Source organism: Pezoporus wallicus, unplaced genomic scaffold (assembly GCF_028554395.1).
Source record: "Pezoporus wallicus isolate ANWC-B61680 ecotype Strahan unplaced genomic scaffold, APGP_CSIRO_Pwel_v1 scaffold_11491, whole genome shotgun sequence".
NCBI lineage: Eukaryota > Metazoa > Chordata > Aves > Psittaciformes > Psittacidae > Pezoporus > Pezoporus wallicus.
This window is the reverse complement of record NW_026642649.1, coordinates 9,438,095-9,459,957: the sequence shown is the minus strand read 5'-3', so window position 1 is coordinate 9,459,957 and position 21,863 is coordinate 9,438,095. Positions and strand designations below refer to the sequence as shown.

The 21,863-nt window shown below is 42.7% G+C and overlaps 2 protein-coding genes across 11 annotated transcripts in view; one reads left to right on the top strand and one right to left on the bottom strand.

Annotated features, from left to right (window-relative positions):
* Positions 1–7,338, bottom strand: part of LOC130611014 (cytochrome c oxidase assembly factor 1 homolog) — a 51,838-nt gene extending 44,500 nt beyond the window's left edge. Inside the window, exon 1 of one of the 2 annotated variants that reach the window (XM_057431284.1) lies at positions 7,232–7,338. The gene's annotated coding sequence lies outside the window, so the exon portion shown is untranslated. Of the gene's footprint in view, positions 1–7,208 lie in introns of both variants that reach the window. The other variant, XM_057431286.1, reaches the window with a different exon arrangement.
* Positions 1–21,863, top strand: part of BLVRA (biliverdin reductase A) — a 43,726-nt gene that overhangs the window by 2,528 nt on the left and 19,335 nt on the right. For 2 of the 9 annotated variants that reach the window (XM_057431280.1, XM_057431279.1), the window contains exon 1: positions 12,262–12,382. The exons of 1 other annotated variant lie outside the window; for it this stretch is intronic. Coding sequence is in view for 4 of the 8 variants with exons in the window: in XM_057431272.1 (XP_057287255.1) it covers positions 11,967–12,008 (42 nt within the window). In the remaining 4 variants the exon portion in view is untranslated. Of the gene's footprint in view, positions 1–1,675; positions 1,693–7,909; positions 7,958–11,951; positions 12,009–12,226; positions 12,383–16,977; positions 17,019–21,863 lie in introns of those variants that run through there. 6 more of the 9 variants (XM_057431276.1, XM_057431273.1, XM_057431272.1 and 3 more) reach the window with 6 other exon arrangements.

The window sequence follows — 21,863 nt, the reverse complement described above, 5'->3', positions numbered from 1 at the left end:
GCAGCAACTAGTTCAGAAGTGTCTGCTCCCTACAGCTATCAATCAGACATTCGGAAAACCCAGACAAATTTATGAAGTCCTCAGAATTTGCCTAAGTGTGATTTCCAGGCAGAAGGAGTAAATGTGTCTGGGAAAAGAAAGCCCACAACATCCAGAAAGTCCTTCACTACATGTAGAAAAGCAAACAGGACAACAGAAGTTTAGGAACACCCATTCTGATGAACTGAAGGCAGGGCTGGAGCTCAAGTCTTAACTTCTTTACCTGTCTTGATTTATTTTAACTGTATTTTACAATGAGAATTTGGGAGGACATGCTTTCACTTAACAGAAATATGAGAGGTGTCTTGTAGTTCAGCTTCATAAATGTTCCTGCTACTGTGGTCATTCCAAAAGCTGTATAAGGAACTTACTTCAGGTCTAGACACCTATGAAGAAAATAACTGTAAACGAGTAAGAAGCTATGCAGTAATGTGAGAATCCACCCTGCTCTCTCCTTCATATGGCATTGGCTTACAAAATTAATTACTGACATACCTTACAGAGACGCAATACTTAATTAATATTTGTTAAGTGCTTTGAAATTCTGATGGCAGACAACATATTAGCGTGCTTTCTGACTAATACAGTGTAAAAGTGATGCCAGTGGTGTTGCTCAAGCAGAAAGCTAGAAGGGTATCTATCTATTCAGTTCCTCATTTAAAAGGGTAATGGAGATGAAGAAGGTTTAGGAAAGCATTTTAAAACTCAGCTATCCTAAAAGAACAGGGAGAACTGGGGAGGAGAGGAACTAAAAGTGTTCAGAGGAATTTACTGTGCAGTGTGCATTAACTCCTGCAAAGCGCCTCCAGCAAAATCCTGACTCCAATCAAGTACATGGAAAATATTTCACCACCTTCAGTGAGGTGAAGATCGTTAGCTTTTGTCATGATTTCCATGAGATGCACCCAGCATCCCATATGCAGGTCTGCAACTTTGCACAGTTGCTTGTTTACAGTTTAGGTTCAGGAAATAACCTCATCAAGCTAGGCCACACTCACCATGGAAAAGCAACTACTCAGGTTCTAATCACCTTTGTACTACATCCCACATTTGGAGTAAATCTTTCCATTCTGTTAATGAATTTGGACCTGAGCTACCTATTCAAGTTGGTGGCAAAACTCCAATGAAATGGAAGCAGTGTGGAGATCATTGCAGATTTTGTAATAAAGTTGGGAAGAAAGCACCCTGTGTTTTACAGTGGCTGTAACTCATATATACCCCTGGAGTCCAATTCATTTACTCAGAAGTCTGTAGAATTTGCAATGAATTCCTGACTGGGGGGGGGGAGAAAGGAAGCAACAGAAATTCAGACAACTTATTTTTTCAGAATCAGTTTTCCATACCTAGCAAGATAAAGAGTAGGAGAAACATGCCTCTCACCACTTCTGGGTAAGGCAGAGTTAAAGAGCACATTTTTCAGCTCAAAGCTTTGCACCTGGAAGGCTCCAAGGAGAAAGGACATAAAGAGTAGCAGGTGATACACATTACTATTTGTGAGAAAGTACCTCAGAGCTTCCAGTAATAAGAAGAGTGATGTTAGAGCAGGCATCTACAGCTACTATAGGGTGGAAAGTAAGTGAAAATATGTTGGGATGCAAGTTCTGGTTTTCAAAAGGGCTGGAGCCTGTTCACTTGGTGTACATGGGACTCTTGGTAAGTTATTGCTTGCCTTTTTCCAAGTGGTGTGTGATGGCTTCTGTTGAGCATGTCTTGATGCACTTTCAATAGCACAGGGAACCTTAGAGGTATTATTTATTGTAAACCATCTCTTAAGTTAGGTTTTCCAACTGTGCTACATGTCACAATGTTGTACTTAACACTTCTAAAGCAGCTTTTTCTCTACGGAATTGCCTTTACCATGTGTAATGATGAAATTGCACATAGCAACTTTCCCTCTCCACTGGTGCTAGTATGCTAATTGTCTTTCTAACTGTACTGCAGGCTTTGAAGCATGTAGGCTTTTAGTTTTCTCTCAGTGCTTGAACAGCTGTGTCCACAAATGTACATATCCAACAAAACCCAAGGAAATGTTCCTGGATCTCAGAATTAAGCATAGATAGCTGCAGCTCTAGTAACTTCTATGCAGATCTGGTGTCCTCAACATAAAAAGGATATGGAGCTGTAGGAACAAGTCCAGAGGAGGCCATGAGGATGGTCGGGGGACTGGAGCACCTCCTGTATGAAGATAGGCTGAGGAAGTTGGGGCTGTTCAGCCTGGAGAAGAGAAGGCTGCATGGAGATCTCAGAGCAGCCTTCCAGTATCTGAAGGGGGCCTATAGGGATGCTGGGGAGGGACTCTTCATTAGAGACTGTAGTGACAGGACAAGGGGTAACGGGTTCAAACAAACAGGGGAAGTTTAGATTGGATATAAGGAAGAAATTCTCTCCTGTTAGGGTAGTGAGCACTGGAATGGGTTGCCCAGGGAGGTTGTGAATGCTCCATCCCTGACAGTGTTCAAGACCAGGTTGGACGAAGCCTTAGGTGAGATGGTTTAGTGTGAGGTGTCCCTGCCCATGGCAGGGGGGTTGGAACTTGATGATCTTTAGGTCCTTTCCAACCCTAACTATTCTATGATCTCTGCTTTCTGTTCAACAGAGGATTTTCATAAACTTCTCGCAGCAGTTCATGCTGTAGCTCTAGGTGCTGACAGTTGCTTTCCAGGCCTAGTGGAACAAGCAACCTCACTCTTCTATCTCAAATTGGTAGTTAAAATAGGTTGGTGTACGACTTCCGTGATGTTGCAGCTCTTTGGATGGATCCAAAGGAGAGATGATGCTAAGGGGCCAAAGCAAAAATTCAGTGCTAGAGCTGTCATTGACTAAAAGTTAAATGCCTGCTATTTAAGTCATGTGAAAACAGTGCTGTGTCACTTGTTTAAAGAGATAGGCTGTGTGTCCTTCCTCTGAATACACAGTGAACACACTGGACAACAAGCCCTATCAAACTTGGCAAATGTTTCTTTAGAGTCTGACTTTATTATGGCTGGAGATAATAGTGGGCAGGCAGCATAGAGGGGGAAAAAATGACTCTACTGCTTGGCAAGGCTGCTTTCAGGGATGGCCACTGAAAAGGTGCTTACTATATATTTTGGAGAGGTCTAATTTTGTGGAGGGCCAGCATAAAATGATACAGGAGATCAGAGTATGCAAAGTCAAACAACTTTACTTAGTGATGCCTACAGTGAGCTCACAAGTCCTGCTGGAGTTTTTAAGACAATAGTGTTCCTAATTTTTACACTTCAGAAAGTGCTGCTAAATAAGGTGCTTCAAGGCTTGTTCTCCTCATTGTGTATCCATCTGCATTATTCTTGACTTCTTGACTGGCTAGCTCTGGCTTTCTCTTCCTGGCCTATACTTTTTTTTCCCAGGAGGCTGATGAGCAGCCCAACAGCAATCTCTGAAAAAAAACCACACTTGTATTGAAAGCACCAAATTGCTTCTAAGCACGTCTAATCAAGCCTAATCACCCTGACATATCATGCTTTCCAGAGTAAGTTCTTGCAGTTCTCTAATCTTCTGATTTAATGTTTCTGTGCCTGGTTTCAATGTGAACACTAATTTCATGGTTCTCTTATGAACTGGACACAAATCTGTTAATTTGTGTCTCTGGCAAGATTTGTATTACTTCTACCCGCAACCTGCCAAAATGAACTCTTGTTAGGCACTCTAGTCACCCTTTATCTACAAAGGTCTCTGCGTTCTGAGTATCTTATTTTCTTCTACCTACTAAGTGCCCTACTTACATTTCCCAGGCTCAGGTGAATGACTTTTCATATTACATTCCAATGAATGTTGTTCAGGTGAGCATATCTGTTAAAGTAGTCCAGATCTCAGTGCACCACTGTGTTTACACTTTCAATTTGTGGTGTTCATCACTACCATACAACCAGTTGTAGAGACTCCTGTAGAGGGCTCAAGACTGGAAAGCAATGAAGTGAGGTCTTTTGGAATGTGTTAAGCCTTCTGCTGGATCTTCCCTATAGATATTCCTGCTCCTTATGGATGTTCCTTCTGGTGGAGTTCAATACATTTATTTCTAATTATTCTAATGCTAGACTGATCACTCTTATAATTACTGCTGGCTATAGCTACATCAGGAAAAAGTACAGTTCTGTAAATCAAAATACCTGATGCTGAGGGCTGTGCTCCCACTATGTGGGTTGTATGTGTGTGTGGTTTGTATAGATTAGCTCTTGCCTACTCTCATGGACTTTCTCGCCTATGAATTGTGGAAAGTATAAGGTATTCTCCCATGGTGCTGCCTCTGTTGGTCCATATGAAATCTTCAAGCTCAAGTCATAGTGCAGTACATGGAGACAATATGCTTCAGAAACACACTCTGGGCTCTAACGCATTTAGCATCATCAAAGCAAGAATCTACATTAGTGCTGGATCACAGATCAACACCTGCCAGACAGACTGGGAGATTACTGCTGCCATTAATGAAGTTAATCTGCATCTGGAGAAGGCATACAAGGATGTGGAAGATTTCTATCTCTTTGTTAGTTAATGGGAGAAGCTTACAAAACCATTCTTCTAAACAGATACAGCTACAGATATGAAAAAGGAAAACATTCCCTGTTCATGTGCCTCCAGTTTGATCTTTGAGAGGTCTTAACGTGATGGCAGAATCCATTTTTAGGTAATGACTAATTGGGCTTACTATGTTTAGTGTAGTGATCAAATTAATAGCAGGAATGACTTTTTATTTGGTGTGGGGAGGGGTGAGAAAGGCAGGGCAAACCCCTCCAAATTATCTGCTGTGTACTGAGGTTATGCAGAGTACTCTGAGACAGCTCTGGAAACAGGGACTATGTATTTCAGCTGGTAGTGTGCTGTGCAGTCACTTAATGAAAACATACACCTACCAAGAAAAGCAAGTTACTCTGCCCTTGTGGAAGAGGGGAGGGTTAAATACAACTGTTATTACTGCTGTGTAGTTTTTAAAACAAAAAAAAAAAACAACACCCCACTAGATGGAAATATTCTATCACTTGACTGAAAATGCTAATGCCAGAAAGCATCTCTGAAACATGCTTAAAAGCAAATGGCAGTAGAAGTAGCTGGTGATGCTTTTCAAGTCTTTCACAACAGGGGAAAGACTCAGAAGCAACGCTGAACTGACAACTGGAACCACGTTAGTCAAGTAAGTTTTCTAGCGTAACTTTTCAGAAATACACTCTCAAACAGCTACTATTCCTTATGATATGCTGAGTACAAAATGTAGGACTGTACCCTCAAGAAGTTAGCTCCCACACTAGCTTTACGGTCATGTAACTACTCCTTACTTCCAGAAACTGAGAAACAATACAGCCTTTTTCTGCAACCTCTTCAGTTAGCAAAATCACAGCTCAAAGCTGTGAGTCACTAGCAGCAGTATAGACAAATAAAAAAATCTAGCTAAGTTCCTTTTCCTCCTCTCCCTTCCCCCTCACTTGAATATGCAAATATTTCAAGATCAAGTATTCACACATCAGTTGTTGACTTCTGTTTCTGTGGCACTTTTACAGTTGGGGTTTGCACAAGCAGTGAGGTGTCTGCATGGAAACAAGCTCGAGCCGATGTGGCCTTTGGATCTGTATCTAAAGCTCCTTCCCAGTTGTCTGAACCAACCACAAGTTTGGCTGCCACTAAAATAGCCTTCGGAGTTGCTCTAAGGGATGGGCCGCAGACTAGGTAAGGTAGTACAGACAAGTAAGAGAAACTGCTGTGCATAAGGAATGCTCACGTGGAACTATATTGTTAACAGATAAGCTGCACTCACCTGTGCTTGCTAAACTAAGGCAGGTAGAAAAGAAAGGCCAAGTGCCTTAAAAGCCATGTTGCTAGGGAGGGCATGTGTGGGCCTGTCTCTTTGTGTGAGCTCCAACACTTAAGATGCCTTAAGTGTAGTGAAAACAACCCCAGCATCAGCTCTTCCTCCTGCTCGATTTTTATGTTGTGGTCACAGCTGCAAATGTAAGGATGTTATTTTGCTCCTCTGGCGTTGAGTCAAAACCCAGAAGTTTGTATTAGAAAAGTGGCCTGGAAAGTACTATATTAACAGACATGCAAAGCCTCTGACTTCTGGGGAATAAACAGCTTTGAAGGTAAAATATGTGCAGCAATAATCCATGCACACTTCATTAATTTCAAAACTGCAACAACAAAGTACTTCTTAGAAAAAGCTGTAAGATACTAATGAAGGGTTTGGGGTTTATTTTTTTCTTTTAATCCCAAAAGCTCCTTATCTCCATGTTTTTTTGTTCAATTTACAGTAGTCTAAATTCAAGCTCATCTAACAAAAAAATGATACATTAAGTTTGACTAACACCTTTGCCCCCCCCCCCGGAGAATCCTTTTTTCCCTGGGGAATAAATGCAACAACTTTAAAATAGCTTACATTGCCTGTTTAAGATGACTTTTCTTTGTGCTTTGTGTTTGATGGAATTTGGCTCATTCTGGATATTTCAGCACCTTAAATTATTATGTTGAGATAAAGAGGGCAGCAATTCTTGTCAAGTCTTAACAAAGACAAAAAGATCTCTAGGCATTAAGCTGCCAGAAAGGCAGTTATTTTGTTATCTGTCAACACACATGCATCTTTCTCTACCACACCCCTGTTCAGGTTTAAGTACCCTTAACATGGACTACTGCACAATATGAAACATCAGTTTACTGTTCAAATTTGAGTTAAAGCTTAGACTCAAAACAATGAGTAAGTGCAGTTCAATGCTGTATTTAAGTGCAGTTTTGAGTTACTGCTGAAAGGGGTACTTATGCCCCTTTCCCCCTCCCTTCTGCTAGCCTGCGCAGCTTCAGTATATGCCATGTCCAGGAAGCCATAATGCACTAGAAAACCAACTTTCAAAGAGGCAGTTGATCCCTAAACCTGATACAAGAAGCAAGATGTACAGCTGGGCAGTGGAATAGGGCCATCTTGCTGTCACAGCCTGCTATTACTCCAGCCCGTGAGGCTGGCCTAAGTGGGGAGGCTCATTTTTTTTGTTTCAGTTCAGTTTATCAGTTTCACTCCAGTTTATCAAAAAACTGGCTCTAAAAGAAGCAATCCAGCCCACTCTCATAACTCATGCTCTCTCCTTGCACTTTAGAGTTCATGTGAATCAGCAGTAAGTACTTAATTTGAGTGAAAAGCAGCTAGGGTGGGAGGCAGGAGGAACTGGACTTACCAATATGAAGGCACAGGGGTAACGTTATCTGCTCTACTGATGAAGCTAGTCTTAAACTGGAGTTTCAATCTTCAGGGAAACACAGCAATTTCTTTTCTTCGCAGTGTCAGAATAAACACGCTTGAGACAACTTGATCACTTCTCAGAGTCGTGCCTGAATGACAAAGCAAATCTGACTGTAGTTTTCTTACCGTGTGAAAGTTACTGCAACTGACTTGCTTTATGCTTGCCCTGCTTAAATTCCCACTAGCTGCGCTTCTTGCGCTGGGGTTTCCACAGCAGAGAGTACTGTGGGCCTGGCCCTGTTCTAAACGTTACCTCAGCCCCGGGGATGTTAGTTGCCGTGGCCCTCTGGGGCAGAAGTGATGGCATCCTGTGCCTCCTCCACCTCAAACCCTCAAGAGGAGCTGCAGTGCTCTTTTGGGCAGCACCGGCTCTGGAAATAGTATTTAAGTGTGTGAAACCAGCGTTAGAAGTGCAGGTCTTTGCAGCAGCTTGAGTATTTTCTGTGTATCCGCCTTTGTTTGTATTTGTTTGATAGATGTGTCCCACATCCCACCTCTAGAAGTGGTGAGATGTACTTAAAGTGCAATTACCATTAACACGCTCCTGGTAATTGCACGGCGAGGTGTAATTACTATACTCCTTCATCCTCTTACGCCTGTCAAGACTGCTGCGGCCACCTCGCTGCAGAGCTTCCCTCACCGCGATGCCACATGGTTAGTGCCTGTTTTCGCCCCACCACCTCTGTAAGTGACCGCAGTTCCCCTTGCCACCGCTGCCTCCACAGAGCCACCGGGGCCCTGTCGCGCCCACCCCGGCTCCCGCCCTCCGCGGGCCCCGGCTGCTCCACAGCCCCCTCCCGCCCCACGGCCGCCATTTTGTGCAGCGCCGAGCCCTCCGGCCCACGGTGCCGCTCCCTCCGGGGAGGGGCGGAGGAAAAGAGGGGGGGAACCGCGGGGCCCCGCCGACCGGTCGTGCCCGCACCGTGGGCCCGCCTACCCCACACCACTCACGGCAGCGGCGATCGGCGGATCGGCTCACACGGGGGCCGCCATTGCCGCGGCTGCGATGCCGGCGGGGCGCGGCAGGGGGCGCTGCCGGGCGGTGCTGTGCGCTGGTGCGGCTGCGGGGAGAGCGGGGTTTCGGGACCGCTGTGGCGGCGGCGCTGGGCTCGGCCATGGTTAACCCGGGGACGCTTTGTGAGGGTGCAGCTCCTCGGGGTCAGGGTTAGGGGTGCTCTCGGCCTGTGCCTCGCCCTTCTCGCCTGAGGTGGCGGGTGCCCCGCAGCAGCGGCTATGGGAGTGAGTTGGGGGAAACCCGTGAGGAGGCGGCAGCGGTTCCGTGCCGAAGGGCAGGGTTCTCTGTAACCCACATCCCCTCAGTCAGCTCCGTACTGGTAATGCAGAGCACCCCTGAACTTGCGTCTTTTTTCTGCCATCAGCTCGCTTTTGTGGTGTTCCACTATTCTTCCGGGCCAAGCCCCAAACCAGTGGATACTGTAAAACCACCCTTATACATTAAAATAAAAAGCCCAACAGAATTTCTGTGTCTTTCCAGCAATCCCCAAAGAAAACTCTCTGGATCTAATCTGATGATGTGATTCCACGCCCCGATACGCTTATTAAACTTAATTACTGCTGTCTTTTGCTTATCTTTTTCATTCCAAATTTATCCCTCCTCATTGTACCACATAAGCTGGTGTCCCTGCCGGAGTTTATCCAAGCGGGCAGTCACTGAGCTCAGCGCTTAGGCTGTAGCGTTTGTGAAGTGTGTGTGATTGCTGCTGGATTACAGGATCCTGAGCCTTGGCTCACGGGTTTGATTCATCTGAAATTAAACAATGAGTGTACCAGTAATTTCAGAGTGCTCCCTGTTCCTCAGTGCCTCACGCTTGCCTTGATACTTACTGTACAGCCTTCCTGGATGAGGAGTTGAATCAGGCATACTCAGGGCTGTTGCCAAGCCAGTTTGTTCTCTTATCCAAGTAGTTTCCAGCTTCTTATTTATGCTTTTTGGCTTACCACTGTGATTTAGTGCAATGTTATCTGCTATTGGATTCTCCCAAATAAAACTGTCTATTCCCATGGAGGGCTTCTAGTAGTTGCCAGTCAACTTCTACCATCAGAGCGACGATTACGTTGTTTTGCATTGCTCACTTGTGCCTGGCAATATAACTGACAAGTGAGAGGTTGCAAGGTTGTAGCTGAAGTTAATTAATACATCTGCTTGCTAGGACTTGTAACGCTCGTGGGACTGTGGAAGGTGGGAGTGGGGAGAAACATGGTCTGGAAAGACAATCAGCAGAGCAAAACAATGTGCAGATATGGCCAAAAACCCACAGACAATGAGAAATACAGGACAAAAAAAGGGAGCGGGTGGCCCAGCCTAGTGGAAACTTCTTTATGCTCCTAAGAAGCCCTGTTAAGAGGATGTTTTGCATGCAAAGATGCAGGTTTTTAAACTTTCTTTCTCTCCTCCTGCCTTTCAAGTAATGTCCCTTCTTTGTCTTTATCTTCAGGGGTGGTCTGACTCCTACATATATCTAATTACTGTCTAAAAAATCTGTTTCATACATTTCAGACCTGAAGAAGGATTTTGTGCCAAAAGCTTGTCTACGGTTCCCAGCTATGCCTGTGCTGGCCTAATTACCCCTGCAGCCATTCTCCTTGTGATTTTACAATGGTGAAAACTATACAATATCTATCCAATTCTGGTGAAGTTTTATTGGTATTGAAAGGTACTAGTCATTTATAATACTCTCTCTGCTATTTCTCATATGAAATGAGAAACAGACTGTGTAAGACATCGATACGCAAGTGAAGCTATGTCCACACTGGGGGTTATTTGCTGCTGCTTTTTCCAAGGTTGGAATTTCCCCCTGCCCACTGTGACTGCCCTGGGGACCCTAGCTTCTCCTGCCATGCCAGCAGCTCATCTCATAGCCACAAATGATACCTTCAGAGCCCATGTTTCCTTCCATCTCTGGAGGAAATGCTCTACCCCCAGCTCCCCAGGTCTGGAGTTCAGTTAAATGTTGGGTTTGTTATCTAGCTACCTGAATAAATCAACAAACCTATGGCAGAGCAAGCTCAAGGCTGTATACAGGGATCAAACAGCAAGTAGTTACCTTACTCGTTTAAGCTAACCAAACTCCACACTGTGGTGGGAAGAGGCAGTTGTACCTTCCTGTTCGGCTGCTTGTTGTCACTCCCACCTGGTTTTGGGAGCTGATTCATCCAGAAAGTAGGGGTTTTTAACTTTTCTACAAGGTTAACGATGAGATCAGACAGGTCCCGCATCCTATGGAACATGTGGCTGTACAAATGGGAGCAGGGTTACTGAATCCAAAGGCTCTGAGTTACATCTGCCTCTGATCGCTCCCATATGCCTTCTTTCATATGTTCTGCTATTCGCTATGGTTTCCTATCATGTACTAATTGATTAATTACTTTATGCTAAGCATACGGTCACGTGCTAGTCATTAGCAGTCCCATATGTTGAACTCATGTATATCTTTAAATGCCATATCTCCTGCCCTGCCAATCCTCCTTTAGGCAATAGCACACATATGTTGTAGATCTTCATGCTTTGATGGACTTGAAAATGCCTGCTCATTAGTCTTGTATGTAGTACTTCAGTTACTCTCTGGAGCTCCTCCTTATTGCAGTTGTGTAATGACTATAATTAAAACTGCTGATACATAGATCAGTGCTTTAGCTTGTGGTAATATGACATCTTAAAAGGGGAAGAAAAGAATTCTGAAAAAAGCCTGCGACATATTTGAAACATCCTGCATAGTAATGTCAGTATAAACCCCATGTTCAGATGAAGTTATATGTCAGACCATGGAAGTTTTGCATGAGTTTAAACTTGATAACTGGCTCAGAAATTGTGACCCTGGAAAAGCCAGTTTGCTGGGAGGAGGACAAGTGAGTTCCTGAAATCTTGCTGATGAGGAAGTTAGCGGATGAGCAGGAATCAGTGGGAATAGATGAAAAGAAGGGCATGTTACTCTTACAATCGCAACCTGCAGGATTTCAGAATAATGGATTGAAGGAATCTGGAGCTGCACTGAATTTTCACATTTTAGAGGAAAAAGACAGGCTTCTGGGATTGCTACTTACACATAGCATGGCCCAGGTTTTGCCAGAAACAGACTGAACAGACTGAGACGCAAAAGAAAATAGTTACTGATTTCCCCAGAGTTATTTCTACATTATGTCGGAGGTGAATGAGTACAGGATTTGATCCTTTGTTCCTGTAGTCCCAGTGTGACACCAGTTTAGATTCTTTCATAGTCTGTAAATGCCCAACATCAGCATAGCATAGAATGACCTGTGTGATTCAGATGGATCCTCATTTCAAACACTGTTTATTGCAGGAACGACTGGCCTGGGGGAGAATAGCTGTGTCTTTACAGGCTCTTATCTTCCAAGCCCTGAAAGAGGCAGCTGAAAGTCCTGTTGCATGTAGATAAGAAACAAAGTAAAGAAGCTGGGAGTAAACGTGGCTCTCCATGGAAAACCTAGTGCTTCAGTACAGTATGCTATAGGCCAGGAAGCAATGCGTGTAGGAAGTGAGACGGTCTTGAGTAAGAGCTTGTGTAACACATGTCCTGAGCTGTTCCAGCAGCTCCTTTCTGTATACTGCCTGTTCAGGCACAGCCAGGCACGGAATGATTTCTTGTCTACTTGGCTGTGCTGAAATTCCTGATTTTCTGAGCCATGGGCTCAGTCTGCAGCATAAATCCTAGGGATGCAGCTGGGTGGACACAAGCACTGCTCATGTACCACGTCTGTAAGCTTTGCATGACTGGGCTCTGTGTAATGCTTGGCTGGGTGACCGCTGTGAGGGGCTTAACTGGGGGTCTTGCACAGGTACCCAGCGAGGTGTCAGCCCCTTCCTAACCATGTGCAGCTTTCTTGGTGTTCTCTAGGTGACAGCTTCCAGCCTCAGTGCCTGCACCAGCCTTTCTGCAGCTGCTTCTGGCTATAGCCCGCCCCTATAGTGTCCTTATTGGATTCCAGGCCAAAAGGGGTGTTGCTGCAATGATAGCGACAGGGCGTGCAGTGCATTGATACGGTGGAGCTGCAGAGCGTTGTATAAGAAGGAGCTGCAGGGAGCAGCGTTGAATTAAACAGGATCACGTTTCTTCTCTGTGAGCCAAAGAGGTTAGTGACTATTACTTAATCCCTGCTAACTGTAATTAGGATTTGGAAGCACGGCTTTCTTCTTCTGACCCTCCCTCCACCCTTCCCAAGATTGCTTGCCATTAGTGCTTCCCCCTCGGTTTGTGAAGGAATGGGGGAGTCCTACAAGTCACGTTGTCCTAACTGCTCCAAAGACACCCACCACACTAGAGAGGATTTAGGTGGGGGGAACAGAGAGAAGAGGGGGGAAAAAAGGGAAAAGCCTTTTGTTTGTAAGAATGTCCAGAGTGCAGTGAAGCATTGTATTAGCTTGTAAGTGATGTGGAACAGACGAATAGCATCATTAAGTGTCCAGAGCACTGTGTGGTGAAAGGTCATTTAAAACCTTTCCTACAAAGCGTCTTCTGGGCTTGTTTTCAGAATTGCTGAGCTTCCTCCAAATCCTGTTAAAATCCATGTTTACTGCAGGTGTTTGACACCCCCTTCTGAAGCAGCAGACCATTCACCTTGCTGCACCTCAGTTTGCCCATGTGTGAAATGCGGATGAGAATGTATACCTTTGTTAAAGAAATGTGGTGGGGCCATATTCCAGACAGCCTTTGGTGGCAGAAAAGTGACTAGTACAGAATTGGCGTGTAAAGCACATGGACACTTCACTAGTAATTACTTTATGCTGTAGTCACAGCTACCACCAATCTCTAACTCTCTTAAAAACCCCACGTACCAAGGCTCAGTCTACACACAGAGGAAAGACAGGCTCAGCCTTTATATAACTCCCCTGGCATCGTGCTGAACTTCTGTGTTGGAGCTTGATCAAAAAACCCAAGCTACTGTTAATTAGGACAACAGTTTATTGAACTGATTTTGTGTGAATCATTTTTATCAAACTCTTTGCATTGCTTTGCCAAATTAATTTTCCTGGAATGAAGATAGTCGTTCAGCTGTTGGTTCTCTGGTTACAGATGTGAACACAGATGACACTGTGTCAACAATCAATAACTTAGTGCTTGAGCATCTTTTTTGTCATTTGTGTTGATAAATGGGACAATAAAGACAAATCTGTTTTAATAATATAAATCCAACTTGAAGTTTAATCATCCCAAAATAAAGAGCAATAGGTAAATATTTAAAATTGTAAATAGTTAAAATTATTTTCACATATAAGAATGCACATTTAAGAAAGCCTTAGTTAAAGTGTTACTAAAAACTATTGTCACAAGCACTGCATGCAACTTAGATATTCAATAATCGATAGTAAAATATTAGTGATCTATATGATTCTTCCTGTTGGATCAGAGAACTTGCCTTACACTGAAGGGTTGATGACTCCAGACTTGTCCTCCTGAGTTTATATCCACATGGTCAGTAATCTTTTTTTTTCTAATGCCAACCTCACAGTTTCTTTAGACAGCGAATTGAGTTACTGTTTGTAAGCAGCTGGAGTTTGAGTCAATGAAGTATGGTTTACATTATCCCTAAATGAATGGTAATGCTTATTTTGTAGAGCTAAAAAGGAGAATCAGTCCTTGTAGTTTTCAACTTTGTATGCTTAGCATCCTCAGTATTTTCCAAATTGTTGCGCTCACTGGATGTTTCAACACCTGTTCCTCACTTCCTCCAGAATTCCCCAATGACCCTAAAAGATCATGTTCAGCTCTGTTAAATGTCAAAGGACCAAACATTTTTAAGCTCAGCAGATGAGGACAGGATGAGAAAAGGGCCACTTTGATCTCTGCACTGAAAATGAACCGTTCATGTCAAAACAAGTGAAGATAAATGGATAAATTAACTGGTCAGTTCTTGAATTAAAACATGAGTTACTTTCCGTCTTACACTTTTGTGTCAGGACTTCAGTAAGACGCAGAAGTGGAATGCACATTGGCATTTTTGCTTTTTTAATGATGACTCTGAAGTTACCTCAGTTTCATATGGCTTGTAGAGAGGATATTGCCTGTATGTTGTGCAGATTTGTCGTAGGAAGCTTCAGTGGGTATTTTCCATTACCACTGGTGTGGTACATTGGAGCTCCATCTGTGCTGCCATCCTTGGCTAGGTGAGCAGCAGTCAGGCAACAGGAGATAAAAATAAAAACAAAATCAAACTACATCTGGACAGAAGTGGAGGAACTAACAGGAAGAGCTTGGATAGATGTGATAAAGCAGTAATTGCAGTGGGAGAACAACTCCCTAGGAAAGGAGTTACTGTGTTTGACACAGTGATACAGCAAAATCAACATATGCAGGACCAGGGATGACTCTTTCACCTCTAACTTTCAGGCCACCATAGGTCTTTCTGAGACTTGCAGGTAGCACACAGGGTAGTAAAGGAACTGATATTATACTCGTACTGCACTTCAGGTTACTTCACCAAGGGGGTAGGAATGGGGCTTAGGGAAGAGCAACAGTCTGAAAACCAAAATGCTTAGCAGCTTACTCCTGTAGTAAAAACCCCAAACAACCCAAAATTTGAATGCATACATGCCCTATTGTAACTTAGAATGAAGGTTGCTGAGGGCCTGCCTCTCTCATCTGAAGCTAGGCTTGAACATGGAAACTGTTCTCATGCATGTAAGGTCAAGCTTTTGGGCTTTACATCTTGCAACTTTATGTGCAACTGCAATAAAAATATAAATACATGTTTGACCTGTTCCCTCTTTACTAAGCAAAATGAGCTTTCACTGTTTGTTTAACTGAACTTAAGTGTTCCCTAGACTCGTGTTTGCAACCCAGACAAAGCTCTACTGTGCTAATTAGAAGGCATTGCAGAAAACACACCTGTCTAGGAAAGATAATGAAATTCATTTGCTAATCCTTTTACTCCAGATGACTGCAATCTACCACTTTAACAATGAGTTCAACCGCATTAAAGAAGTTTCTCCTTTTTTTTTTGTTTTGTTCATTCTTTCTTCTAAGTTTAGCATTATAAATCAGTTAGGCCCCATTTGGGGCAACTAGTGTTCTTGTTATAGTGACTATCCTAGATGCTAAATTAAAGGCTGAACTACAATGGCTGATACAGCAAGCATTCTCATGGCTCAAGTAATGTTACTGTGGTTATTAGCTTTCCCTCTTAGTGAAATGTGTAGGCAGAAAGGGATCTTTATTGTCTTGTTATTACCTTTGTTCTGTGAAGGAGAGAAGAGGAAAGCTACCAGAAAGAACATGGAATTATTAAATAATCCCTAAACAAGAGGAAGAAGTGGTACAGGATATGAGGGGAGAATTTGAGACTACAGTCAATGTAGTTGAAACGCCATGGATGTTTTTTAGCTATGCCAGAAGCTGCAGAGCCTTGAGAACTTTTCTGTTGCTAGGGAGAACAGCCCTTTGTCAGTATTTACTGCCTTTTGCAGGCTCCGACACAGATCAGCAAAAGAAAACTGGTTCGTCTGTTGTTTGGTGATGAATTTTGAGAGTGCAATGGCTTGCTTGTACTTGTCTTTGGCATAATTTGCTGATATTATTTAGGCGCAGCAGCACTCTGTGCAGCTGGAAGTGGGTCAGTGTGTTTGTGTAGATCTCTTTGAGCTTAGGGGTGACAGATTCAAATGTATAGAGGACTGAGGTTATTTTTTAGTACTCGTTAAATAAAATCTAATAAAAGGAATTTGGATGGAGGAGGTAAATTAACTCCTGGCTTCTGTCTTCTTCTAAAGCTATGATTCTCTAGTGGCAAAAATCTGCAAGGAACTTGCAGAAAAGGATAAAGATGAATTTTCCACTGATGGCAATTGACTGTTAAGTGGTGAGGCTGTAAATGGGAGTGATACACTTATGGCACTGGAGATGACCATGGGCTTCACCTGCTTTCATTTTTGGTGCCCAGTGTAAGACAGAATAGGCCTGGTTTAGTTTGGGTTTTTTTCCCCAGAAGTACAGAGTATTTGAATTTGCAGTCTGAGTAATGATGAGTTCATCATCCAGAAACCAGGATAATTGGTATCAGCGGCCGCTGAAAATGTTTGCTCTAGGAAACATGTTTTCCGTGTAACCTTCATTGTAATCTTCTCAAATGGCAGCAGCTGAGCAAAATGTTGATTTTTGAAATCTATTTTACATTTACTAACTTGCATAGTGAAGTGGAATAGCTATCCTTGCATTTAGCCTGGTATTTACAAAGGTAAGGCATACTGTGTGCTCTTATATGCCTGGCATCTGTAATGAGACCTTAAGACTAAGAGCTGTTGACTAAATCTTGTCAAAACAAACAGGTCATTCGCATGAGTTCACTTGTTGTTTAAAAGTAACATTATTCTTACAGGTGTTTCCAACTCAGTCCTTCCTTTCCTGGTGACAACCAGCCTGGTCTAGTAATATTTGCAATATAAGCACAATGAAAACACAGCAAAAGAATCATAAAATATCCATGTTATATGATAATATAAGCAGGGCTGGAAGTAGCTGGATGGCAGCTGGTCCTCTGTTATAGTGGGGAGAAGAGCTTCACATCCTTTCTGCTCTTGCCCTCCGAGCAGGGAATGTGGCAATGTAATCCTCTGGTTGCTCTGAGTCCCTTTTGTCTCTTAAGACTCCACCAGAAAGGATGCTTTCTCAAGGGGACAGAGATGGAGAACAGAGTCTTTATTCTCTGGTTGCTCTGAAGAAGACCTGGTTTTGCACCAGGGAAATGCATGAGGCATGTTTCCCCCAAATGCAAGGTCAGCAGTTTTCTTGCATTCATGTACTTGGGTTGGGAGAGCACCTTTCAGAAGAGCTGCTGATCCACTCACTGCAGCGTAGTGCCATCCCTATCAGTTGGCCAGTACCTTCCCAGCATCAAATAACCTGTAATATCAGAAACAAAATGTTCCTGTTTTCAAAACACATGAGGGGAAGTCTTTATATCCTAGATGCTGCTAAGTTATCAACTCCTAAGGAAGCATGAAGGTGATGATAACCCCGGAGATGAAGTTTCTTTTTGGTTAAATGACTACTAAGTGAGGCTTCAACACTTCATCTTTTGCCTTTGGGATCTCATAGTGCCATGCTGACAGAGATGGCCTTTTTCATCGAAAGAGTTATCACGAGCAGGGAGAACTGATGCAGTTGCCAAGTCACTCTCCATCATATTTGAAAAGTCACGGCAATCAGGCTCAGTCCCCAGTGACTGGCAAAAGGGAAACATCACACCCATGTTAGGGAGGTTGTACTAGATGATCTTTAAAGATCCCTTCTAACCCAAACCATCCTGACATTCTAATCAACAGAAGTTCAGTATGTATTCCTTTACAGTGTGCTCATTGTTTTTAATTTCCAGCTCCTATATGACATTATTTTTGCTTATGTGCCTATCTGGAGTAAAGTTTCCTATTCCAGACTGCAGAACTAAAATTCATGTGGTAAGAGGAAAAACCATCCAGCCTGACAGTAAATGTAGTCAAATGGCTTGTGACCTGTAAGTCTTGCTCACAAACCATTGTTTGCCCACACTGTTATACTCTTTCTGTGGCTCAGTTGAATCCTAAACAATGCCGATAGATCCAAGGGGACTCAGAGGACAGATCATTTCCAGTTGTCATTTATGCATTCAGAGCTGCTGAGGCTTCATTGCTACCTTTATATACACAAGTCTGACCATGGGAGGGAAGAACGGAGATTGATTATCTGATATCTAAGGGAAGTATCTGTAAACCAGTGACACCTTAGATGTGCATGTTTAGAGCCTGTGTTTGTGGTATTAGTGTAGGATGCCTTGTGATACCTGTTTCTAATGATAAAGAGTTTATTTGTCTGAAACCCATTTTTTTTTCGAGAGGCCATAGTCATGCCCGACATGTGGATGGCTTAAATAATCAAAATGTATCTTACACAGTGAGCTTCTTTCCCAGAACTTCAAAATGCTTTGTTGAATTACAGTAGCAGAGGGTAAGAAGAGATTTAAATTGATATTTAAAAAAGCTACAAGGCTGAATAAAGTAACGAGCAGGATTGCTGTTACATTTTAAAATCACTTTTATGTTATCATTGGTAGCACAGGATAGTGGTGGTTCAGTACAGCCACTCTCTTCAGAACTCAGTGACCTCTTTGGCCATTTAAAAGAATGGTGCAGTTAAGGACAGAAGCTTGAGGTGGGGACAAAGCTCTTCATAAGAGTAACTGTTAAATCATTTCACCAAATATTGCAGAACAAAATGAAGTTGCTATATTCTAATAAGATCTGGATAGGAGAGAGAAGTGCCTGTATAATGTTTCAAACAGGATTATTCACTTGTGGAAATCTGCTTCCATGGTCCAGTTCTTTTTCCACCTCTTTTACATGGTGTATTTCCCTCTTCCAGTGGCCAGAGTATTGTCTGCTCCTGAACCTTTGTAGCAGCCGTTTTAGTTACTGCAAAGTTAGGTGGTTGTGCCGATCCTGCCTTTGATGGGATATGATCCATTTGTTCAGCCACAGTTGGTGTAACTAAAATACCGGTCCACATTAAGCCCATTCACTTGGCAGAGGAAATGAAAAGAGCAGTACTGGGTTCTTTTATCTTAATTATATGGCCATGCTGGTTCTCAATAGGCTGTGCATTTAAAATACTCCTTCAAGCAGGCAGTCAGCTTCACTAAGATCTTCCAGCTCCACATCTTTGAAAACAGATAGAGAGGAGGAAAGGTTTTTTTTAAGCCTACCCATCAATTACAGTTATTTTCACATAGATTTTAGAGAGGGTCATGAGTTTTGTAGGTGCTGCCAGCAGTTTTGCTGGTCCCAAACCAACAATATTTAACAATGTAGAACCTATGATGCCCCTAATATGCTAGCAGAATCCATCCTTATCCTTTTCCAGCTAATGTCAGTGGGTGGACCCAATCAAATTTATAATTTTTAATGAGTTTTGTATTCACTACACATCTGTGTCCAAGAGTTGCCATATATATTAATCTACCTTCAAACATGTTTTAAATATCAGTAGCTGTTGGAGTGGCTTGAAGCAAGTAGAATCTTCTGCTTTGCTTGCAGTTGGACCCAACTTGATGGCAGTTTTTTAGGTCCTTGTGGAGACTTTTTGGAACAATACGTCTGGTGATGGTGGTCTGTAAAGAGACAGAAGAGTTGTAAATAGGAACCATTTTGTATGTCATTCTTTCACTTCTCTGTCAAGCTTTAGCATAAGCAGTGTTCTTCCTAAAACTTCGTGTAGGATCTAATGTGCTGTTGAAGTACTGCAGGCAATACGCTTTTACAGCATTCGTATAACCTAATTGTTTTTAATTAACTTCCTTATCAGTGCTATTTAAGTAGGATACCAAATGCCCCCTCTAGTGGCGGATATTTTGGTAAAGGTGGTTTTGGTTTCTTGGGACAGTTTTACCAGATGAGCAGCATGCTATTAGTACTTGCCTGCTAAATCCCATTGAATTGCTGACTAACTCTTCATGAGACAGCTGGCTAGTAGCTGGCCTGTATATCCTTTAGTGTTGTGATGCCTGGTAAGATGAAAAATACTGAGCTCTAAAGTTAGAAGGGATCTGAGTAACCTCAATTTTTATTCTTCATTCAAGGGCTATTTTTTTCTTTCTCAGACAATTGCTGAAATAGGTATATTTCAAAAATTTAATGGAAATGAAGAGCATCTATTGCATTTTTCAGGCCCTACTGAAGAGTGGTATACTGATAAAATGACAGAGGTCTTAGCTGTTGCATGCATCATTTTTAGGATTACAGTGTTATGCCAAACTTTATCTACTTCCCAAGTTTTATCGATCTAGTTATTAAAGAAAACCCCAACTTTCCATCACTCTCAATTGATATAAGAAGGTTGAAAACATTTTTGCTGGAGTAGAAGAAGAGAAAGTTTGCTAAAAAAAGGTATGCTGGTCTGAGCAGCTACAATTTACGTGTATATTGTTTGCTCTGAAGAGAGTATGGGGCAGGCCTCTGGTGTTATGAGTTGCATCATGCTAACGGTGGAGGCAGGAGGCTTCATCAGCCATGGTAAGCAATATCTTTATGGTGACTGCAGCATGTAGCAGGAGTGCTTTTTTTGTTTGGGGAATTCTCAAAATAGGTTAGCCTGTTACAGATCTGGGATGCAGTGACCTTTAGTGGACCGGAAGATAGGTATCATCAACTGGGCTGAGTCCAGAAGGTATTAAAAGAACATACTTGTGGCTGGATGTGTTTTGTTCTTCTGCCTGCTAATATTACAGTAAACAGCAAAAGCTCTTATTTCTTAATGTACTTGTAGGAGCCTTCTCATTGATGTCAGTGGGATTACTTGTGATTAAAGCTAAGCCTGCATAAAATTCCTTGTAGGGCTCAGGTTTCAGATGAATTTAACAGCGAGAGAAGGGAAAGAAAGAATGTTTCACATGTTATATGGTATTGGTTTATATAGATATTTCTATACAAGCATTACTTATAGCCACCTTTTCTAGATGTCCGATCTGTGTAGGGTTTCCTACAGTGAAGAAGAATGATACCTGTGTCTTACATGGCATCATCATGAGGTCTGAGAGTGCTTTACAGAAGAGAGAAAGAAATTTCACCTGTTCTGGAACTGGGAGGACTGACAGGAAAAGGAGATGCGATTTGCTTGCTTCAGGTCACCCATTAAACTTATGGAAGAAAGTAAGAATACAGCCTGGAAATACAGCTTTCCTGCATCTGCTCGGCCCAGCTCTGCATTCCTTAGGCCCTCTGGAGAAGAAAGTGTTTGTAGAAAGGACTGCAGTAATGGGCAGGCAAATTCAGGGACAGATGCAGTAATTTAGAATATATATCAGAACATTTCTCTGTAATTGTCCGTCATCACTTTCATTACAGCAAAGGCTTGGAAGCCTCTCCTGGCATTAGAATTTACCTGCAAAGCACTTGTGAATTGTTCAAGTGAGGTGAAGAAGCCACTTACCTCATTAGGTGACACAGGGAAAACAAAATGAGCAGGAGAAGGGAGGGAAGGGAAGCAGGGAGATTATTTGGCATGTCCCAGCTCCCTGCCTGTTCAGCTACACCTCATGTGATTAGCTTCGAGTAAAGCTTCCCCCAGAATGCAGGTATGGATGAGCAGTCCTCCTATTTTATTTTTAATATGGAAAGCTCTCCATTTCGAAAAGTGCAAGAGTTGGCACAAACCAGCAAGGTCTTTTATCAAACAGGTGTTTAAGCAGGGTCTCAGTGGGTAGCCATGTGGAGACTTTACTCTGGTGGCTTTATTGTTCTGCGGGGAAGCCAGGGGACGCCGTTCATGGTCCCCAGGGAGTTGGCAGAGTTCAAGTCTAATAGCTTTAGTGTTTACATGAGCATTAAGTCAAGCGAGGGTGGATAATGTGTATCATGCCTTTTTATTTTTCCCCTTTGAGCAAGTATCATTTTTAGCTTTACTCAGGGTTATTTTCTCCAGCCTGTGTTCACACACCAACTGCTACTGGAGCAATAATACTGTTTGATCCCATGGAAAACACTGATCTGTGAACTGCTGATAGCTCCATACCATAGTGCATTCTCCTGAATGCTCATCTGAAATGGTACTTTACTCCAAAGTAATTGACAGTTGCTTGTTAAAACACTCTA